The sequence below is a fragment of the Coenobita brevimanus genome, chromosome 76 (assembly GCF_032717465.1).
Source record: "Coenobita brevimanus isolate Jiangsu-jjx chromosome 76, ASM3271746v2, whole genome shotgun sequence".
In the NCBI taxonomy this organism is placed as follows: Eukaryota; Metazoa; Arthropoda; class Malacostraca; order Decapoda; family Coenobitidae; genus Coenobita; species Coenobita brevimanus.
This window is the reverse complement of record NC_137029.1, coordinates 6,544,622-6,564,421: the sequence shown is the minus strand read 5'-3', so window position 1 is coordinate 6,564,421 and position 19,800 is coordinate 6,544,622. Positions and strand designations below refer to the sequence as shown.

Below are 19,800 nucleotides of genomic sequence, written 5' to 3'. Positions count from 1 at the left end.
ATTAGATGAATGTATGGATATTGGCCAGGTAGAAAAAAATACATGATAATTTTACTCAGCACTCACTAAAAGAAAGCTGGAAAAAATAAAAATAAAAATACTCCGAGTAAGTCAAAACACAGGAAAGGTTTACTGGGATTGTTTTATATAGTTTGGCTGCTAGGATTTCCCTCAGCTACATACAATCACTTGAACTCGTATTCTCGTCGGTTAAGGAAACTCCCTAAAACCTCTTTCTTAGCGATTTATTTTTGGATATGGATGGTTAATATCTTTTTAAAGGTTGTTTATGCAGCGTATGCCGATATTGGAAGGATTTATGTAATTGATGGGTACAGTAACGTGTAATAAATAAATTGCTTAGGAAAAGCTGTCACGTAGCTTCCTCAGCGCACGAGAATATGGGCCTTGGTGTTAGCGAGAATAGAATGCTAGAGCTATTCCGACCGTGAAAGAGTTAAGCAATATAGACTAGAAAAATGATTGGCAAGATGGGTGGTTCGAAGGGCGTTAATGTGGATGTGTACGTCTGTGAGGTGATATTAAAATTCCGAGGGCTTGAGTAGTGAGTGAATGAAAGTGTGGCCCATTCAGCTTGACAGCGTTTGGTAAGTTTCTCCATTTTTTATTTTTTATTTTCTATCTTTTTTTTCTTTCACTGTTTTTCCCCTGGCTATCTGAACCGTACCTCACCCCATCTACGAGTGGAAAAAGAGTTTGAATGGTGGTGATGATGATGATGATGATGATACAGCGGTTTCAGCCCTACTTCGACCCTCTCCAGGCATGTGGGTATAATTCCTCCACTTGAAAACTTATAAAATCAAGACACCTTAAGCAATACATTCTCTTTTCTTTCGTTTCAGATCGCCCTCGCCGCAACGACAGAGGGCGGGGGTGAAGCAGTGGACAGCGTTGACACACCTGGTAGTGGTCACCTTCGCAGCACTGTTTATAGCATTAACAGCGGCGAGGAGACCAGGTATAATCATCAGCCAAGGTTTATGCACTGCTCAGTCCTCTCAAACAAGTACTGGCACTCATAAATGTGTGTGTGTGTGTGTGTGTGTGTGTGTGTGTGTGTGTGTGTGTGTGTGTGTGTGTGTGTGTGAGTCCAGTACTCGCCACTTTCTAAAAGGCGAATCTGTGCATAGCAACGTGACGACACACACACACACACACACACACACACACATAAACACACACGGCAGAACTGTTCATGTGTGCACTGTCCTGTACGAAGAGACCCGTCGTCCATAAAAGGTGGAGACTGGATTCATTCACACCCACACAGACCCTCATTAACTTTTCTGTGTACCAATACATTCGTGCGACATACAGTAGTTTCAGGTCTTCACTCATAACATACGAGTACAATCAGGGACAAAGGTTTGGCTCTTACTACTAAGCGTCTACGTAACACTTGGGAATTTTCGTCACTCTCCTCCCCGACGCATCACGTAAGGAGAAAATCATTTATAAGCATATCAGGCCTTTCTGTCTGTCTGTCTCTCTCTCAAATAAATAAATTAACAAAAAATAAATAAATAAAGGAGTACTAGCCATCAGAAGAAAGGGAGAAGCAAATGTAGTGGAATATTAGAAAACTTTTGTCCCAGCCTGTACACTCGTGGTTTTTAGTTTCCAATCTTCACCCACCTGACAACTAGTTACTGTCACTGTCAAAAGTTAGCCCACGATCCTCTGTCAACATTGTTTCTTCCCTCCCTCACTTCTCATTCCTCCCGAAGGCTATAGAGTTCCCCTTCTTCTCATATTATTAATGTTGTGTGCTTTATATTTCTATCACGTAAGAAATTCATGAGGTACAATTGACAGCAGAAGTTGGTCCTTTTCATCCAGCGTGATAGAAGTGAGCTGGTTGATCTGGTAAAACTGTGGATGAAAGAACTGTCTGGTATGGTTCAAATGGCTATTGTATATTATATTATTGGAGAAAAATAAATAACATATGAAAGATCTTATTAATGTGCAGCAGGTGGAGTGCTAATATTACAAAGGTATGCATGATAATGGTGCAGGATAACTACTGAGTAGAGACCTTGACACACAGATTATTTCTGTAATGAAGTTGCAAGCGAGTGTTATTTAAAACATTACTGAATCCATATATCACAAGGCACAAGGTTACAAGAAAACTTTGATAGTAGTTCATGTCCCAAATTAATTATTACTAAGTAGCTCATATCGACACATCTGTTAAGGATTTCAGGTATAGAATGTCTCACGATATATTTTCTCAGTAGTAATTTTGTAATGTCCACTTCACGTCCAGTAACTTGCAAGGCAGCGGGGGAAAATGTGTGTGTGTGTGTGTGTGTGTGTGTGTGTGTGTGTGTGTGTGTGTGTGTGTGTGTGTGTGCGTGTAGGGGCGTGACAGGAGTACAAAGATAGGAATACTGTGGGTAAGGGAATGAGGTAGAGATGTTAGGACCTGCTATTGTGAAAAACATGATATAAAGTAAGAAATATACTGTGCAAGGAAGACTGGTGTAGAGACGATTAAGGAAGAAGAAGGCTTAGGATTAACGTCTACTGTCTGCACCAGTCATAAGTGTGTGATAAAAGAGTAATTATAATATATGTATAAATGTTATGGTAGTGTGTGTGTGTAATGGCGCCAGCAGTATTCGGGGGTGAGAGTTAGAACCTAATAAGTAACACTGGATTACGTTGGTTTATAAGTATGATGACAGAGTGTGAAGTGTATATGTCTTTTACTGTGCTGATTTACTGTGCTGAGTGATACAGGTCTGAGTTTCGTATAAAGTTCTGTCTGCTGCTGCCCGTGAGAGAGGCAATATATAGCTCAGAGGAGGCCAAGTTTAAATATTCTGATCTAGCCACAACAGGGCTGCACTGTGCATTCCTACATCACACAACTAGCTATACACTAACGTATATACATTATACTTGCGTTTGAAACATAATAATTTAAAAGTCAGTTACATGGGGGAAATTCCGCCACGTAGCAGCCAGTGACGCCCAGGAACGTGTTACAATTTGCTTGGTTTTGACAGTGGACATAATGAACATGTCGTGTGATAATTCCCTTGTATCATAACACAATATACCCTTTGTAATCTGACATTTCAATCATCCTGTTGTGTTAATAATAGAACGATTCGAGTATTGTGCGGGTTAATACAATGCCATCATAATGATGACCTTACTTCCAGTCATTAACAATATTGCATAGACTTCACGAGTAACCAGTTGTATTGGGGTAGATAAAGCATGCAAGGGAATAAAACAAAACAGGGAGGTGGGAGTAGGATGGGATGAGATAGGGGAAAGCTGGAGAGAGAGCGTGTGGTGGAGACAGGGGGGAAAGGTGAGGGGCGAGAAGGAGGGGGAGGGACAAAACGGGGCTGGAGAGGGAGAGGACATGGAGCACTGATGTAGTGTTGGTTAAATAAATGTTGCCATATATAAATGATAATGCGTCATGTCTCTTCACCGACACAATGACGACTAGCCTAATTACTATCAGTGACAAAGATATTCATGAATAACCACATATTTTGAAGCAGACAAAACGAAACTCATGTAACAGCTTTAGTCTACCTTCCATGCCAAACACTGAGACAAGCACTTTTTAACATTAACATTATATACGTAGATGACGACAGAGAGTGACGGAGAAGAAGAGAGATAGAAGAATAGAAAATAAGAGGATACTAGATATAAGAGAGACAAAACTATAATCGCTAACCATGAACTGTCAATATTTATTTATTTATTTATTTCTTAGTGCATGACTGCCATCGAAATCAACACCGTCTTGTAACTTCATCTTTCAGAGGTGTGAAGGTTCTATAATATCTCCTATAATATTCGTTAGCAACATCCTAGAAATAATCCCGTGTGTCCAAATCTTGACTCAAGAGTCTTCATATACCAGAGCCTGACGAGTACAGTTCTTAACATTATCCCACCGGCTGCTCATAAATAATATTTTAGAACTGATTGGATGATGGATGGATGGATGGATGGGGTATACGAATAAATGTTTCTATTGAAGGTACTATGTTTTCTATGTTAAGTTTCACTGGCGTTATAATTATATATGTAGCACCTCCGTTCTTTATGTAACGTCTCATGTATGGCAGTCGAGCTTACCGCTTGTTAGTTACAATGAGTTACAATGACGACACAGTAGAGAGCTACAGTATACACTGGATTACTGAAATTAGGTTCCCCTTTGAGTGTGCTAACTGTAATTGATGAGTTACAGTTCATGCTGACTTACAGTGCTGCAGACAAACGCGCACCAGTCATATAAATCATTTTTGTCAGAACACGCGTGCACGACATGCTTCATTATTCCACGAAAGACTCTCCTTCTTAAACTGGTGATAACAGACATTTATCATATTTTCTGAAGGTGGTTTTCTGTGGTATGTAGCTGTAAATTGTCTTCAGCTCTGATTAATGGACTTAAAGTAGTTTCAGTAAAGCAATGAACCACCCATTGAAATGTCTTCACCTGTTGCATCATTGTACTGTAACTGACAGACACATTCATTGTCTGCCATATGTGAACAGTGTTGTGATTCTTTACAAACCCATCCCCATCAGGAGCCGAAAGAGCCACAACAGCTTCCTGGCGCGGCGGGAGAAAGTGCGACACCCAGGCGACGACCACTGCCTCCTGGCTCACCTGCACCACGGTCGCCATAGACCCTACAAACCAGACCCTAGGCGTCGCAAAAGAGGAAGGAGATCCCACAGGTGTTCTCCGGTACTGCAGGAGAGTCGACTGGGAGACGCTAACGGTGAGAGGGACACTAGGACACAGCTAGAGGAGGTCACCCAGAGGACAACAGATAGCTTGGACGCACTAGATCCAAGCAGAGGAGGGGGCACGGTGATTTCTCGAGTGTCAGATGGTATAGAGGGGATGGAGAGAGGGGGAAGACTCTACACGCCAGAGTTTAGGCATCGCAACAGAGGTAGGAGGTCACATAGACGCTCCTCGGTGCTGGTGGAGGACGCAAGGCACGAGACTCAATTCGACAAGACCGAGGGTGATAAGGACGATTTGACACAACACGAGGTCTTCACCCAGAGTTCCACAAGACCAGCAGAGGGAGCAGACGCGCCAAACCCAACCCCTGGAGGCGACGTAGGGATGTCCGTGGAGGCGGGAGACGCGGAGGGGATGGAGAGAAACGGGGAGAGTGAGACTAATACCGTGCCTCCAATCCTAAATGCGGAGGACCTAGCGAAAGCCGGCCAGCCTCTGTGTCGAACAGTTGTGAGTATTCGTGAGTTTGTTTAGGACTTAGGACGGTATACTGGTGTGGTTAGGAAGCTTACTGACACCTCTTCCCTACCGATTTATTTCTGATTCTTCTCCATTATTGTATTCTTGTGTGTTATTCATTCAATCTCTGTCGATATTGAAGCCATGAGAAGCAAACCAGAAGATATTAATGAGTAGGTAGTGAGACCCTAACGAGGAGAGTGTATGTGAGTGAGGTGGAGGGTAGAAGAGAGAAAGGGAGACAGAGGATGAGGTGGAGGGATGGAGTGGAGAGGTATATGTGAGAGTGGTGTGAGAGTTTGGGGAAGGATAACGTAATGGCAGGGGACAAAGTGACATGGAGACGATTTGTCTGTGGCTAGCCCTTACGGGATTAAGGCGTCTTATTACGGATACATACAGTAGATAGATAGCTTGGAAAATAAATCGCTAAGGATGAGGTGTTAGAGAGGCTCCTTAACCGACGAGAATACGGGCCTGTGTCTTGTACGTTTAATCTTTTCAGCTCAATGACATAGTCTTGATTTTAACCTCAATGTCTTCAGACGATTTTATTCAGTTTAGGAAAGACTTTTGGGCCCGTATTCTCGTCGGTTAAGGGAGCTTCCTAACACTTTTTCCTAAGAGATTTATTTTGTGGAGCGGGCTGGAATGGCTGTGGGAGGTAAGGTAGGCGGGCTGAGTATTTCGAATGAAGATGGGCGTTGTAGGTTGGATCATAAAGGCGGCAGGAGTGGTGAAGATTAATTCGGTTTCTTCCTAAGCGGAGCATCAACATCAATAATAACCTCGGAGTAAGCATATGCCATTATGCCACTCTCATATACTCAGCTTCTCCCGACGCAGGTGACAATTCTTTACTTGCATTTGTAATATTTCTTTTCACTATGTTGGATTTTGTTAGCATGCTTTTCATAGTTCTCCATTTTTGTAGTTCCTCCTTAATTGTTTCTGTATCATATATATCTCTAGCCTATTTTTTTTTTTTTATCATAAACTCTCGTCGAAAAAAAGGTCATGATGATGATGATGCTAATGATGCTAATGATGATAAATTGATAATGATGTTGGTGGTGGTGGTAACTGTATGTGACAATGACAATATGAAAAAGATACTGATGATGATAAGTCCACCAGCTTTTCACCCACACAGGTCAGTCCAAAGTCCGATGATAAATAACAGGTGTTTAGTCATCTCAATTTAATACAGAACTTGCCCCTGTCAGGTTCACCTCCAGACTGAAAGCATGAAGGAGGAGCGTGAAAAAGCAGTCAGCTAGCCTTCTCTCTAGACATTACCTAGTCAGCTGTGAACACTAACGCCTGATGACTATAGCAGAAAATGGCACACAAACTAGGAACATATACACACTTACAATTTACATACTACTACTACATATACACTCATGTATATTGACAGCAGTCTGGAGTCTAGTTTGTAGGAATAATCATGGTAACATAAAGACTGTTGATGATGATGAGGGTAGTGTGACAACGATAAGATGAAGAATATACTGATGATGATACGGAAATTTGATAAGGGTGATGAGCACAACGACCAATGTGACTGTTTTTGGTGACCGGGCAGCGCTGGAAAATGAAAAGCTGTCCGGTCAGATATGGAATGCGATGGTGCCCAATTCACCTCGTTAACTCCATCGGGGACCGGGAAATACGATTAACGAAGCAAAACGTGAATCATATCATTCGTTAATCGTAACTGTATTAAAGATTTATTTCCATTTGCCAGGAGATGCTTCTTTTTCTTTTCTCCAATATTTAACTCTCTCATGGTCGGATCTTTTAAAAATTCATTCCACCTGACGTCAGACGATTTTATTAAGCTGAGTAAATCATAGGAGCCTGAGTGTCCATACTGGTACCATTAACCGTCTTAAGAATGGAATAACTCTAGTATTCTCTTCCACCTGACATCAGACGATTTTATTAAGCTGAAAGTAAATCAAAGGAGCCTGAATGTCCATACTGGTATCATTAACCGTCTTAAGAATGGAATAACTCTAGTACTCTCTTCCATCTAACATCAGACGATTTTATTAAGCTGAGTAAATCATAGGAGCCTGAGTGTCCATACTGGTACCATTAACCGTCTTAAGAATGGAATAACTCTAGTATTCTCTTCCACCTGACATCAGACGATTTTATTAAGCTGAAAGTAAATCAAAGGAGCCTGAATGTCCATACTGGTATCATTAACCGTCTTAAGAATGGAATAACTCTAGTACTCTCTTCCATCTAACATCAGACGATTTTATTAAGCTGAAAGTAAATCATAGGAGGCTGAGTGTCCATACTGGTACCATTAACCGTCTTAAGAATGGAATAATGCTAGTACTCCCTTCCACCTAACATCAGACGATTATATTCAGCTAATAGTGAGACTGTTCAGCTGTTTTTGTCCAACGAAACACTAAAAGGAAGGCATTGACCGGGGAACTGACTAGGCGGTTATGGACATGGTCATGCAATTAGCAAAGTAATAACTTCTTCCTAAATGTATATAATCCAGAACTCCAGTAACATTCCAACTCATTTAAAATCACAACACCTGCAGCTGACAGGCAACAAAAAAGTTTACATTAAATATAATTATGTGCCTCTGAATTCTGGTATCATGCGTGCGTGATTAGTTGGTCTCTGTTTCTATCATTTTTTTTTTTCCTCTCGCTCTCTGGCCCTTACCTCACCCCATCCTAGGGCGGGAAAAAAAACTTTGGTGATGATGATGAATTATTGTAACAGCGTTTAATTTCACACACACACACACACACACACACACACACACACACACACACACACACACACACACACACACACACACACACACACACACACACACACACACACACACAGGCAAAAAAAAAAAAACAACAGGCACAATTATTTCAGAATGACATTCACGCTCAGTTTTAAATACATCACCTTTTTTGTTTGTTTTACTTTTAATAAATGTGTCATCTTAAATAATTTTCTCTGTCTCAGTCTGTCTGTCTGTCTCTCTCTCTCTCAGGAGGCCAAGAAACTACCTAAAATATCGAACACAATGCACTTACTAGTTCATCTTCCAGAATCATACCATCGAGGTAAGATCAGGCATTCAGCTATAATTACGGCATAGAAGAGACCTTAATCGGAACTCGCTGAGATTTGTGGATCCAAACACCTTCAGCTTATAGTACTACAAAAAGTACTGTCATTCTGCTCGTATTTCAAGTGTCTCAATAATCGCCTCATCGCACGAAAACTATTGTTTTACTCGTACTTATAACTTACCCGTTTCATTGATTAGCAGATACACAGCGTTTTTTTTTATTTATATTTTATTTCATTTATTTATTTATTTTTGCATCATCGTGCAGTGTAATGGCATAAACGTCATGCCTAATATGACGCTAAAGTTGCAACGACCTGTAATTAACAAGTAACCGAAAAGCTTATTGCCGAAGTGCAGCGTCTGCAGTGTTGACATGAAGCTTTCGTCAAATGGTCAGAAAGGTACTACTATCAATCACAGATCACCGTTTGAAGTTGAAGGAAGTCTGGCGTTTCTTCCGCTGGAAAAGATTTTTTTTTTTTTACACCGTGGATAAACAGACCAATAATCAATCTTATAATGACATACGTTAGTAAAGGTATCGTAAAAACATCAGAAATATATACACAGTGACATATGAGGGTTAAATGATTTTAAAAACTTCTGAAAAATATACATCACAGTATATTAATTTACCTAAATCGGGATTGCCACACATTTCTGTACACTGGCTACTTTGTGTCATTGGCCTTTGGGTTGCCCATCCTGGCTAAAAGGGAGCCAGAGTAAAGAAACATTCTTTTAATGTGACGCCTGTAGACCCAAGAAGATGCTTAATGTTTTATAACTCTTTCAGATGTACTGCGATATTATCATTATGCAGGATACGAATTTGCGCGAGCCTTTAGGTGTTTCGCGTTTTATTGATGAAAATAACCGGTGTTTCATTGTTTCTGAGGAAGTAATTTATTTTATAAACGACTTCTTAGTGTCTCTTCTTATTAGCAAAAAGTAACAAGATTTTATTGATTAATGTGATATATCTTTGTGTCGCTGCAGTCTTCCATACGTCAGCTCAACCTTGCCCTTACCGGTACCAGGTTTTGTTAACACAGATACTGAACAAAGAATCATGGTGAGATTTGCTTATATGACTTAACAATGATACGTACTAGATTTTCTTTTCTAATTTTGCATTGTATTATTGCTTTCTGCTTGCGATAGCCTGTGTTGCATAAATCAGAATTCAACAAATATTTTTACAAATATTCAATCACCGCTGGGTACAAGTTCCAGGACTCCGGAGAAATGTTCATGAATGTCATTTTTAGAAGGCACAGAATAACAACTGTATGAATGCATGGAAATAGTACATATACAAAGTTGCAAAAGACGAAAAAAATGAAAATGGGTGAAATACAGTTTCTATCAGGGCACTGTTAAATCTTGGGCTGAGAAAACCAGCAAGGAGGATGAGAAAATCCCCAGAGAGATAGATGGCAGATAAAATATTGACACAAATTGGCACATCAGAGGTAAAAAAGGCCAAGAGTGTGCGATGGCTGGACGGATAAAGATTTGTTAGGAGAGGTGGGAGGATGAGAGCCTGGTGGATACAGGGAAGAGAGAGGGAGAGGCAGGGGATGAGGGAACTTGCTGGGTGTAAGGAGAATAGAGGAGAGGAGGGAGAGTGACGCAGCTTGTCGGATGTAAGGATGAGATGGGGGTGGGTGGGAAAGGGATAGAGCTTGGTGGGTATAGGGAAGAGAGGGATGGAGATGGGGGAGTGATAGGGCTTGATGAGTGTAAGGAAGAGAGGGGGAGACGTGGAAGAGTGGTAGAACTTGGTGGGTGTAGAGAAGAGAGGGTGTGTGAGTGGGAGAGCGATAGAGTTTGCTGGGTGTAAGGAAAGAGAGGGGGAGAATTGGAGAGGTGGAAGGGTGACAGAGTCTGGTGGAGACAGGGGGAAAGAGGACTAGAGGTGGGGGTGTGGTAGAGCTTGCTGCGTGTAGGGAAGAGAGGGGGAAAGGTTTGAGCATGATAGATTTACTGGGTATAAGGAAGAGAGAGAGAGAGAGAGAGAGAGAGAGAGAGAGAGAGAGAGAGAGAGAGAGAAGCAGGAAGCAACTGGAAGAGATTGAAGTGGAGAGAGGAGAAAAGAGGCTTGGACTAACTGAGAGGAGACCGAGAAGAGAAGGAAAGAGAAGGAAGAGAGAAGGAGAGGCAGGAGGAGATGGATGAGAGGAGAGAGTGGAAAGAGGAAAAATGTTTCGTAAAAGAGGAAAAAGGAGAAACAAATAAAGGGTGAATGGAGAGAGAGAGAGAGAGAGAGAGAGAGAGAGAGAGAGAGAGAGGTGGAATAGTAATAGAGCCTGTTGGGGATAGTGAAGAGAGAGGGAGAGGTGGGGATAATAAAGCCTTCTGGGTATTGGGATGAGAGGGCTGTAGGTGAGATAATGATGGAACCTGGTGGGCGTAGGGAAGAGAGGAGAGGTGGGAGAATGACAGAGCCTGGTGAATGAAGGGATGAGAGGGGCAGAAGTGGGAGAGTGACAGACCTTGCTGAGAGTAGGAGAGAGAGAGGGATAGGCAGGAGATGATAGACTTGCCGGGTGTAAGGGATGAGAGGGAGAGAGGTGAGGGAATGATAGAGCTTGTTGGGTGTAGGAAAGACGGTAGGAGAGGCCTGGGAATGATAGAGCCTCCTGGATGTAGGGAGGATAGGGGTAGAGAAGGGAGAGTAATAGAGCTTGCTGAGCGTAGGGAAGAGAGAGGGAAAGGTAGGAGAATGATTGATTTTCTGGGAGCAGGAAAGAGAGAGGAAAATGGAGGAGGGAGGGAAAGAAAGGGGAGGAGGATAGGTGGGCACGTAACAGCGCTTGTTGGATATAGGGATGAGAGGGAGAGAGGTGAGAGTGTGACAGAGTTTCCTGGGTGTACTGCAAGGAAGAGAAGGTACGAGGTGGTAATGTGACAGAGATTGCTTGGTGAAGGGACTGTCGAGTGTCAGACAGTTTCCCTAAAAACAGGTAACTATTTCCTGTCCGTTTCTTCCCCTGGTGGTGGTCTGAGAGCCCGAATCGGAGAGCTGGCCGTGCGCAGGTTAAATCCCTTGAGGCGCTGGGGGTATTTTCATTATGTTATATCAGCAGGAGGACTTTGCTGGTCATCTACCCTTAAATGTACTGGAGTATGGCAGCCTATCCTTGGCCACCTACTCCTCGAGGAGGGGGGGGGAGTGGGAGTGACTGATACCATTTTTTCGCATCCCCGACGTTTCCTGGTAATCGCCTAGCCATTATTTCGTCTATCTTTTTAACCTTGCCATCATCAGTCGATTTTATTCAGTGCAGAGATCTCATGTAGTGACTGGGTTACTGGAGACTGTTTTGAACTCTTCCCTAAAGAAAAAACTTGATAATTCAATCAGCTATATTCATTGGTAGGGAAATAATAGATTTAGTCATTAATCCTGATTAACTTTTCACAGTGAGGAACATGAACTTTCACTCACCCACTAATGAACAAGTAGCGAGCGCTGTAAACAAACCATTTGACCTGCACATACTATTACTACTGTTACTGCTACTTCCACGATACTACTACTATTGCTGCAGCTACTTCTGCTGTTACTTTTATTACTACTACTGTTACTATCACGACTACTACTACCACGACACCCCCTCATGCCCTCGACCAGTACTGCCACTACCATTATCACCATCCCCCTCCTACAGATGCACCGCTACCTGCCCCCACGTCTTTTCACCCTGGACGCCTGTGCCCTCTGCTACTACTACATGCAGAACGAGGACCTTTTTCTCACCAAGTGGCGGAGGGAGCCTGCCATCAGTAGGGACGACGAGGGACCACTTGGACGCCACTTCACGATATTTGTTCTGGCCGACCCAAACACCACGCAGACGGTGATGGTGAGTGTTGCTGTGTGTGTGTGTGTGTGTGTGTGTGTGTGTGTGTGGTATTCCTGACAGTTCACACCACTATATAAATGAACTATCCTATTCCTTACCTCACCTTCCCCATCTTCTCTCTCTCTCTCTCTCTCTCTCTCTCTCCTGTCCTGACCACCACACTGTAGCCTACTCATGATGTGACTGCGTGTACCATACCTTTGTCTAAGAAAGCATATTTCAGGACAGAGTTTTAAGATCAGCTCTCTGTTTTCTGTTATTGGAAAATAAAAAAAATAAAAGGTATTTTTGCTTTCTACTGAAAGGAAGGCAACGCAAGAACCAGTAAACTCATGTAATTGTTTTGATTCTTTCACATCATGGACGTAAAATGTAAAGATAATATTCGTTTATTTACTAAAGCATCAAGAGGCCTCCCTTGGAGAGGCCTTGGCCTCGGCCTCGGGGTCTTTTTAAAAAGATCTACCGTGACCTGAGCCTCGGCCTCTATGTTTTCTGAAAGTCACGGCCTCGGGCTTGAGGCCTATGTCAAGACCTCGCACCCATGTCTGGACTGGAAATATTGCGTATATTACTCAGTGATTTATGGTGGAAAAAGTGAATGGCTATTCTTTTTCTTTCTTAACTTGACCTTATATTGACATATTGTCAGCGTGATTGTTCAGGCGAAACAAGATTCTATCGCTAGAATATGATGCTTGTCATGAAAAACAGTGTTATGGGGAAGATGTAGAATCCCTTGAATTATCTTAATTTGCCACTGATCTGCGGTTGGAAAAGGTGCAAAATGTTGAATACCTCAGTCAAGTTAAGGTAAAGGAACTAAAGTGATAGTTAGTGACGCAAGATAGCTGGATTACGGACAGCAGGACGCGAGGGAGTGAGTGGTGAGTGGTGATGCTTGTTGTGCATAAATTTAGGCCGATTCTGAGTGTGTGGCAAGTGAAACTTTCGCCAGAACAAGTTCTGATTGCTGGACAATGGAGCTCTTTTTATTCTGCTTTTGTGCCGAGTCCTCCCGAAAACACAGACACACAGTTAGCCTTCTAGTCGTCATGTGCTTCACGACGAGAGGTCAAGTGTAAATAGAATAGCGTCTGGGGAAGCAAAAATAAAAGTATAGGCCTATGTGTAGAAATGTTCGTCTGAGTCAGATGAAAAATTGAAACATCCAACATATGAAAACATGCACATAAAATTTACTGCTCTCTCTCTCTCTCTCTCTCTCTCTCTCTCTCTCTGATGTCTTGCAGTACAGGTTATAAAAAAATCTAAGAGTAGTTGAGGGTCACTATTTACTGCACGGCGCATTTTTCTTTTTACCCTTTACTTAACGAAAACAGGCCAACACGAGAAATCAACAACTTATCAGACCATTTTTAACCATTATCAATCAGTGACCTGTATTAGGGCACAGACACTGGTTAGCTGACAATGACCGTTTTATTTTTACCTTAAACAATCTGGTGCATTATGGCTAGAATAATTAATGTTTACTCCTACTACATGTGAAATAATGAATGTTTGCTCCTACTACATGTGAAATAATGAATGTTTACTCCTACTGAGAGTGAAATAATGAATGTTTACTCCTGCTACAAGTAAAATGATTAATGTTTACTCTTACTGAGAGTGAAATAATGAATGTTTACTCCCATTACAAGTGAAATAATAAATGTTTACTCCTACTACAAGTGAAATAATGAATGTTTACTCCTACTGAGAGTGAAATAATGAATGTTTACTCCTACTACAAGGGAAATAATGAATGTTTGCTCCTACTACAAGTGAAGTAAGGGATGTTTACTCTTGCTACAAGTAAAATAATGAATGTTTACTCCTATTAGTGAAATAATGAAAGCTTTCTCCTACTACAAGTGAAATTTATGAGTGTTTACTCCTGCTACAAGTGAAGTAACGAATGTTTACTCTTACTAATAGTGAAATAATGAATGTTTCCTCATATCAATAGTGAAATAATGAATGTTTGCTCATACTAAGTGTGAAATAATGAATGTTTACCCCTATTACAAGTGAAATAATTAATGTTTGTTCTTACTAATAGTGAAATAAGGAATGCTTGCTTCTGCTACTAGTGAAATAATGAATGTTTACTCCTGCTAGTAGGGAAATAGAATGTTAACCCTTACTACTAGTGAAATAAGGAGTCTTTACTCATACTAATAGTGAAATAAGGAATGTTTACTCATACTAATAGTGAAATAATAAATGTTTGCTCCTATTAATAGTGAAATAATGAATGTTTATTTCTACTGATAGTGAAATAAGAAATATTTACTCCTGCTATTAGTGGAAAAAGGAATGTTTACTACTAACGGTGACAAGAAAATTAGTTCATGGCCCATACTCTCCTCGGTTACGGAAGCTCCCTAACAACTCTTCCTAAGCTATTTATTTTGCTTATTACACCTTATTGCCCTCTTCTGTGTTACATAAAACCTTTCAGTATCGCCGTACAAAAGATATTAACCAGCCATATCTAAAAACAAATCGCTAAGGAAGAGGTGTTAGGGAGCCTCCGAGGTTGCGACGCTTTCCTCGCAATGCAGGGGACCATTATCAAGGAGCGTCGCCCTCTGTCCCCTGAATCACTGCTAACTCTAATTGGATTGAAAGGTCAGGGAAGAGTAAGAAGAATGGGCCGGGAAAGGCGAAGATTGTGGAAGGAGGAAGTGAGTTGGAAATACGAGTTTGGAGAGAGAAGGACGATGTGTTCCGTTTTACTCTGATTTACGGGCTTTAGTAATACCTCTTCCTCATTAACCACTTCCCTGTTAGATGATGCCGCAATAGTTTGAACAAAATCAGGGTGTGCTAAGAAAAAAATTGAATTATTCGTCACCGTACTAAAGGGTTAATATACTTAGATAACAAACATGAGAATGATACGAACAAAATAATGTTAAGTATATAGATTATAAGTAATATGTTATAGATAAAAAATGATAATATTGGCAATAGCTATACACCATAAACTCAATTTCCGTTTAAATATCATGCAAAAATGGGCCCTGTTTATTTACGGTTGGATTGCAATTGGCTATAATTTTGGGTTGCATAATTGATGATGGGGTGAATGAGTGTTAATTAAGTCTCATTGCACAACGGGACTCTCTGCCACATTAGCATATATAACTCCGTACATTTTTATGCAACTGTAGTTAATCATTTTAGCATAAATTTTTTCGTCCTTTTGCAGTTTATTTGTTATAGTTTAATGATACAATAAGGCAGTCTGATAATTCAACATCCTTTCCATACAGCTTCTTCTTGGATACCATCGTATTCTAGCTTTCTTTTTTAACAACAGAACATTCCAGATGAATAGATAGCAATTTAACGCCAAGCTAAAGTGAACAGAGTGTTATAGATATACAGGATATGAAGAACTGTGGTTTGTTATTGTTCATGATGTTGGCTTGTGGAATTCAATGTAGATCGTAATAAAATCCCTTTGACTCACATTATTACAGTTTCCTACATTGCTTTGATATGTTCAGTGATCAGTGTAGCTCTTTTAATTAGGCCTAGGTAATCCAGGTGAGTTATTTCCACTCTCGATTTGGCCCTATATCATAAATTATTGCACTTAGTATACCGTAAGCCTAGGTATTCAAGTAGTCTTTATAGGCTTATGTAAGACCGTGTAGTCGTTCTTGATCTCTGTCTAGGTCTAGGGAACTGTCTACCACTTTCTCAGTTTCATACAGTATTCTCTAACTTGGTATAAGTAGACATCAGTGGTCATTTTGTTCTTTGCAGACGTCATACCTTCATCTTGCTTTGTTTTTGCATTCCCTTTCGACCTGACCATAGGGAGGTCACTAATGCATAATCTTTTTAATGTGTAAGGTTTGAAGTAGCTAAGAAATCGCTTGGCATTAGGGAGAGTATAACCCCTACGTCTATTCATGTGACATTGTAATACACGAGGTAGCAAAACTAGTCAGGCTTAGACTTTGACTTTTACCTGTTGTATTCCTCATCCACCATTCCCCTACCTCCGACTATCACATTGTGAACCTTGCATTGTTTTTGAGCCCTTTTGCCTATAGGATTTCTCCCAAGTAAATAAAAGTCACTGGGATTTAGCTACAGTAATATATCGTACACAATTTCACTGAGAAGCTTGACGTAATCAATGTTGAAGCCATGAGTGAAAATGTATTAACTCAGTGGTTGATTAAGTGATAGGTTCATTGACTGATTAATTGAATGATTTTGTGTGTGTGTGTGTGTGTGTGTGTGTGTGTGTAAGAGAGAGAGAGAGAGAGAGAGAGAGAGAGAGAGAGAGAGAGAGAGAGAGAGAGAGAGGAAGGGTGGAAGGGAAATGGTAGCAATGGAAGGAAGAGGAAAGTGGATGACGGGGATGGAGCTGGAGACGAGCAAAATGAAGTGGGAGAAAGAAGAAAGAGGGTGATGGGGTGCGGTAATATGGGGAAGAGAAAGGAGGAAGGATGGAAGTAAATTAGGATAGTTCAAGAGGGAATGTGAGGGAGAATGAGAGGAAAGAAGAACGGGGAGGATGAAATGAGAGAAAGTGAAGTGCGGGAGAGGATGAAGAGGGGAAGGGGGAAGTGGAGGAGAGATAGAGGGGAGAAGAGGTATTTAATGTAATAGACTGTAGACTTATCCAGCACCACTACTGCCTCCACACGAGCTGAAACCTTTGTCCACCATATGGCGTGCATCTCATCCTTTTTATCAGGCAGTAAAGAGCAGCTGATACTAGATTTTGCGATTCCAGTTATACAAACAAGTCCTTACTCTTCTTTATTAATACTGTTCCAGACAGAAAATATATCAATTGACAATCGACATGGGTATATATGAAGCAAATCCAAACAAATTCTCATTAGGCTTTGTTGTTTTGGTCACAGGCAGAATGAATATTATTAGAGGAACGAAACGGTTATGTACATACTATAGATTAGCTTGAGGGAAGACGGAGGCATTGAAGGCGAAAAATGTGGTTGGATATGGTAAGTGACTGAGCAGTAGCAGTGATAATAATTGCAACCTCATGATGCTCATCTGAAAGTGAACCCAGTCGACTGCAGGCCAAAATTACCCTTCCTCCGTTGTCCACCATAGGAAACTGACTGAGGGACGTTTGGATAAAGGGACAGCTCCAGCACCTAGTCATATCGGTACCACCACATGAAGGCGTCCCTCTCCAGTATTAAGTGAATGAGTGAATATTGGTAGGTAGAGAAGATGACGAAGCAAAAAAAAAAAAGAAAATGAAAGCTAAAAAGGGATCAATGACGTATGAATGGAAATGCACATGACAAGGATTGCCCAAATTTTGTAATATGGCAACTGATTGAAATATTTCCTTCATTCCTAAGTTATCAATCACATGTTTGTATGGACTGTTTGGTCTATAACACTGGGCAAAGAGTCTGAGAGGAGTGAAGTGTGGATGTATGGTCCAATGTACATTAATTGACATTCTGTTCATAGTTCTCCTTTTGTGCTTGCCTTTCCCTGTTTCTAAGGCCAGAATTCTCGTCGGGAAAGAAGGCGACCAAACACCTCTTCTTTAACGATTTATTCTCCAAATGGCCCACTAATATCTCCTGGTTTGCTTCTTATGTCTTATCAGTATCGACATATATTGCATGAATAAAACACAAGAATGCAGTAACGGAGCAAAATCAGAAATAAATCTATAAGGAAGATTTGATAGTAAGCATCCTAACCGAACTGGAATACCGTCCCAAGTCTTTTCATTTCCACTATGTGTTAGTGGGAAACAGGGGAAGGATGGTTATGATAATGATAATAATGATGATGGTGATGATAATGATGAAAGAATTCATTGACTCTCTGAATGCGAATGATTCTTTTCAGTAGAATAAAATAGTCTAATGGATACCCGATAAAAGTACCCAAGCCAATCGTGAAAGCTAAAAAATCAATTAACTTTTCTCCCCTCACCTTCCGACGCTTAACGAGTTTTGCGAACCAGGATCAGCGTAAAATCAGACTAACTTTGTCTCCAGCACCCTCCCGCCTACACAATTTCCCCTGCACGTGACTTGAGTTGTGCAGCGTCGCTTAAGTCCTGGCCCGTGAGAAAGCCTACTGTTTGGCCAGACCCCTCTTCGCATTTGCTAAGCTCTTGAACCTGTGTGTGTGTGTGCTGGGGGTTGTCTCTTGCTTATCATGTGTTGTTGTCACGTCATCCTCAAACCTCCTTTCCCTGTCCTTCATATGTGGCAGTGTTCGTCATGCCTGTCAATCCTCAAGATAGGCGATGCACTGTAGGCTCATCCGATTCTTTTCCTCGGCTAATACCGATTTACGATGACGTTTCTGTAAGTGCAGACATTTATATATTTAAAATCGATGTTGGAATCATGAATAATGCATCCCCCTTATATTAGTATGCTTCCCTATGACTATTTACCTGTCTGTCTGTGTTTATCTGCCTATCCAAACAGAAACAGACAGATAGATAGATAGGTAGAGAGATTGATTGATTCATACATACATTAAAACTAAGCTTGCATGAAACAAATCTGCTCGAGTTTATGTATCAGTTTATGTTTAGGGCAACTGCCAGAGCGCATCAACTGACCTACCTTAGTAATAATACTGCCACGTCCACAGCCGCCATTAAAGACTCCCGACGCTCATGTAAGGCCATTCAATTTCACACCAGTTTCAACAACGAAATACGTAGACATTTCTGTGATACTGAGTACATAAGAGCATAAGACGAGAGGAAAACTGCAGTAGTCCAGTTGGCCCATGCTAGGCAGCTCCTACATGGCTGACTAAACTAACAGAATAAGGCAAAGATAGCAATGAAGAAGGCTTATAGAATCTTCACAAATGTAATCAACAATTGATTAGATTTATCCACACTAAGAGACAGCAAATGGAGGAGATTCTTTTCTTTATTATCGTGATAAAACAAAGAGGAGGTATTCATGGTATACGTGATCATCTTTCATCATAACGATCAAAATATCAAATTATGAAATCCCCAATAAGGATTGCAAAATCAAACCATCTGTTGATGCATGAGATAGGTTTGTAAAAAAAAAATGTACTTCCCGCTTGAGGATAAGTCCGTCAGTAAATCTTCCACTGTAAGAGGTGTAAAAATGAAGGTGCTTGAAGAGTAGGCAAGTGCAAAAATAACTGTTTATCTCATATTTCTAAAAATCTGTAACTGTTGTGCCTTACCACACTCTTAAACTCAGCTCACATCCTCCCTACCTACCCCACCACATTCTATACTTACCTACCTCTATTCTCTCCCTCCCTGTCTCGTTCCTAACCCCCCCCCTCCATCTGGCTGCCCCATCTCCAGCTTTTCCCTACCTTACCCTACCCAACACTCTCCCCACCTCACTACGCCCCTACCCTCTGCTTGCTTCATCAAATCCTCTCAATATACATACCCACCTTACCCGACCCCACTGCACACCCTTCCTTCCCCACCCCAACCCACATCCTTCCTACCTCACCCCACCCCACACCCTCCC

The 19,800-nt window shown here is 41.2% G+C and overlaps 1 protein-coding gene across 1 annotated transcript in view; it reads left to right on the top strand.

Moving 5' to 3' along the window:
* Positions 1 to 479: 479 nt before the first annotated feature.
* The window catches only part of LOC145408267 (uncharacterized), an 80,068-nt gene continuing 60,747 nt past the window's right edge, over positions 480 to 19,800 (top strand). The window contains exons 1-4 of the mRNA XM_080279035.1: positions 480 to 536; positions 867 to 982; positions 4,603 to 5,278; positions 12,083 to 12,277. Coding sequence (XP_080135161.1) covers positions 480 to 536; positions 867 to 982; positions 4,603 to 5,278; positions 12,083 to 12,277 — 1,044 coding nt within the window. The remainder of the gene's footprint in view (positions 537 to 866; positions 983 to 4,602; positions 5,279 to 12,082; positions 12,278 to 19,800) is intronic.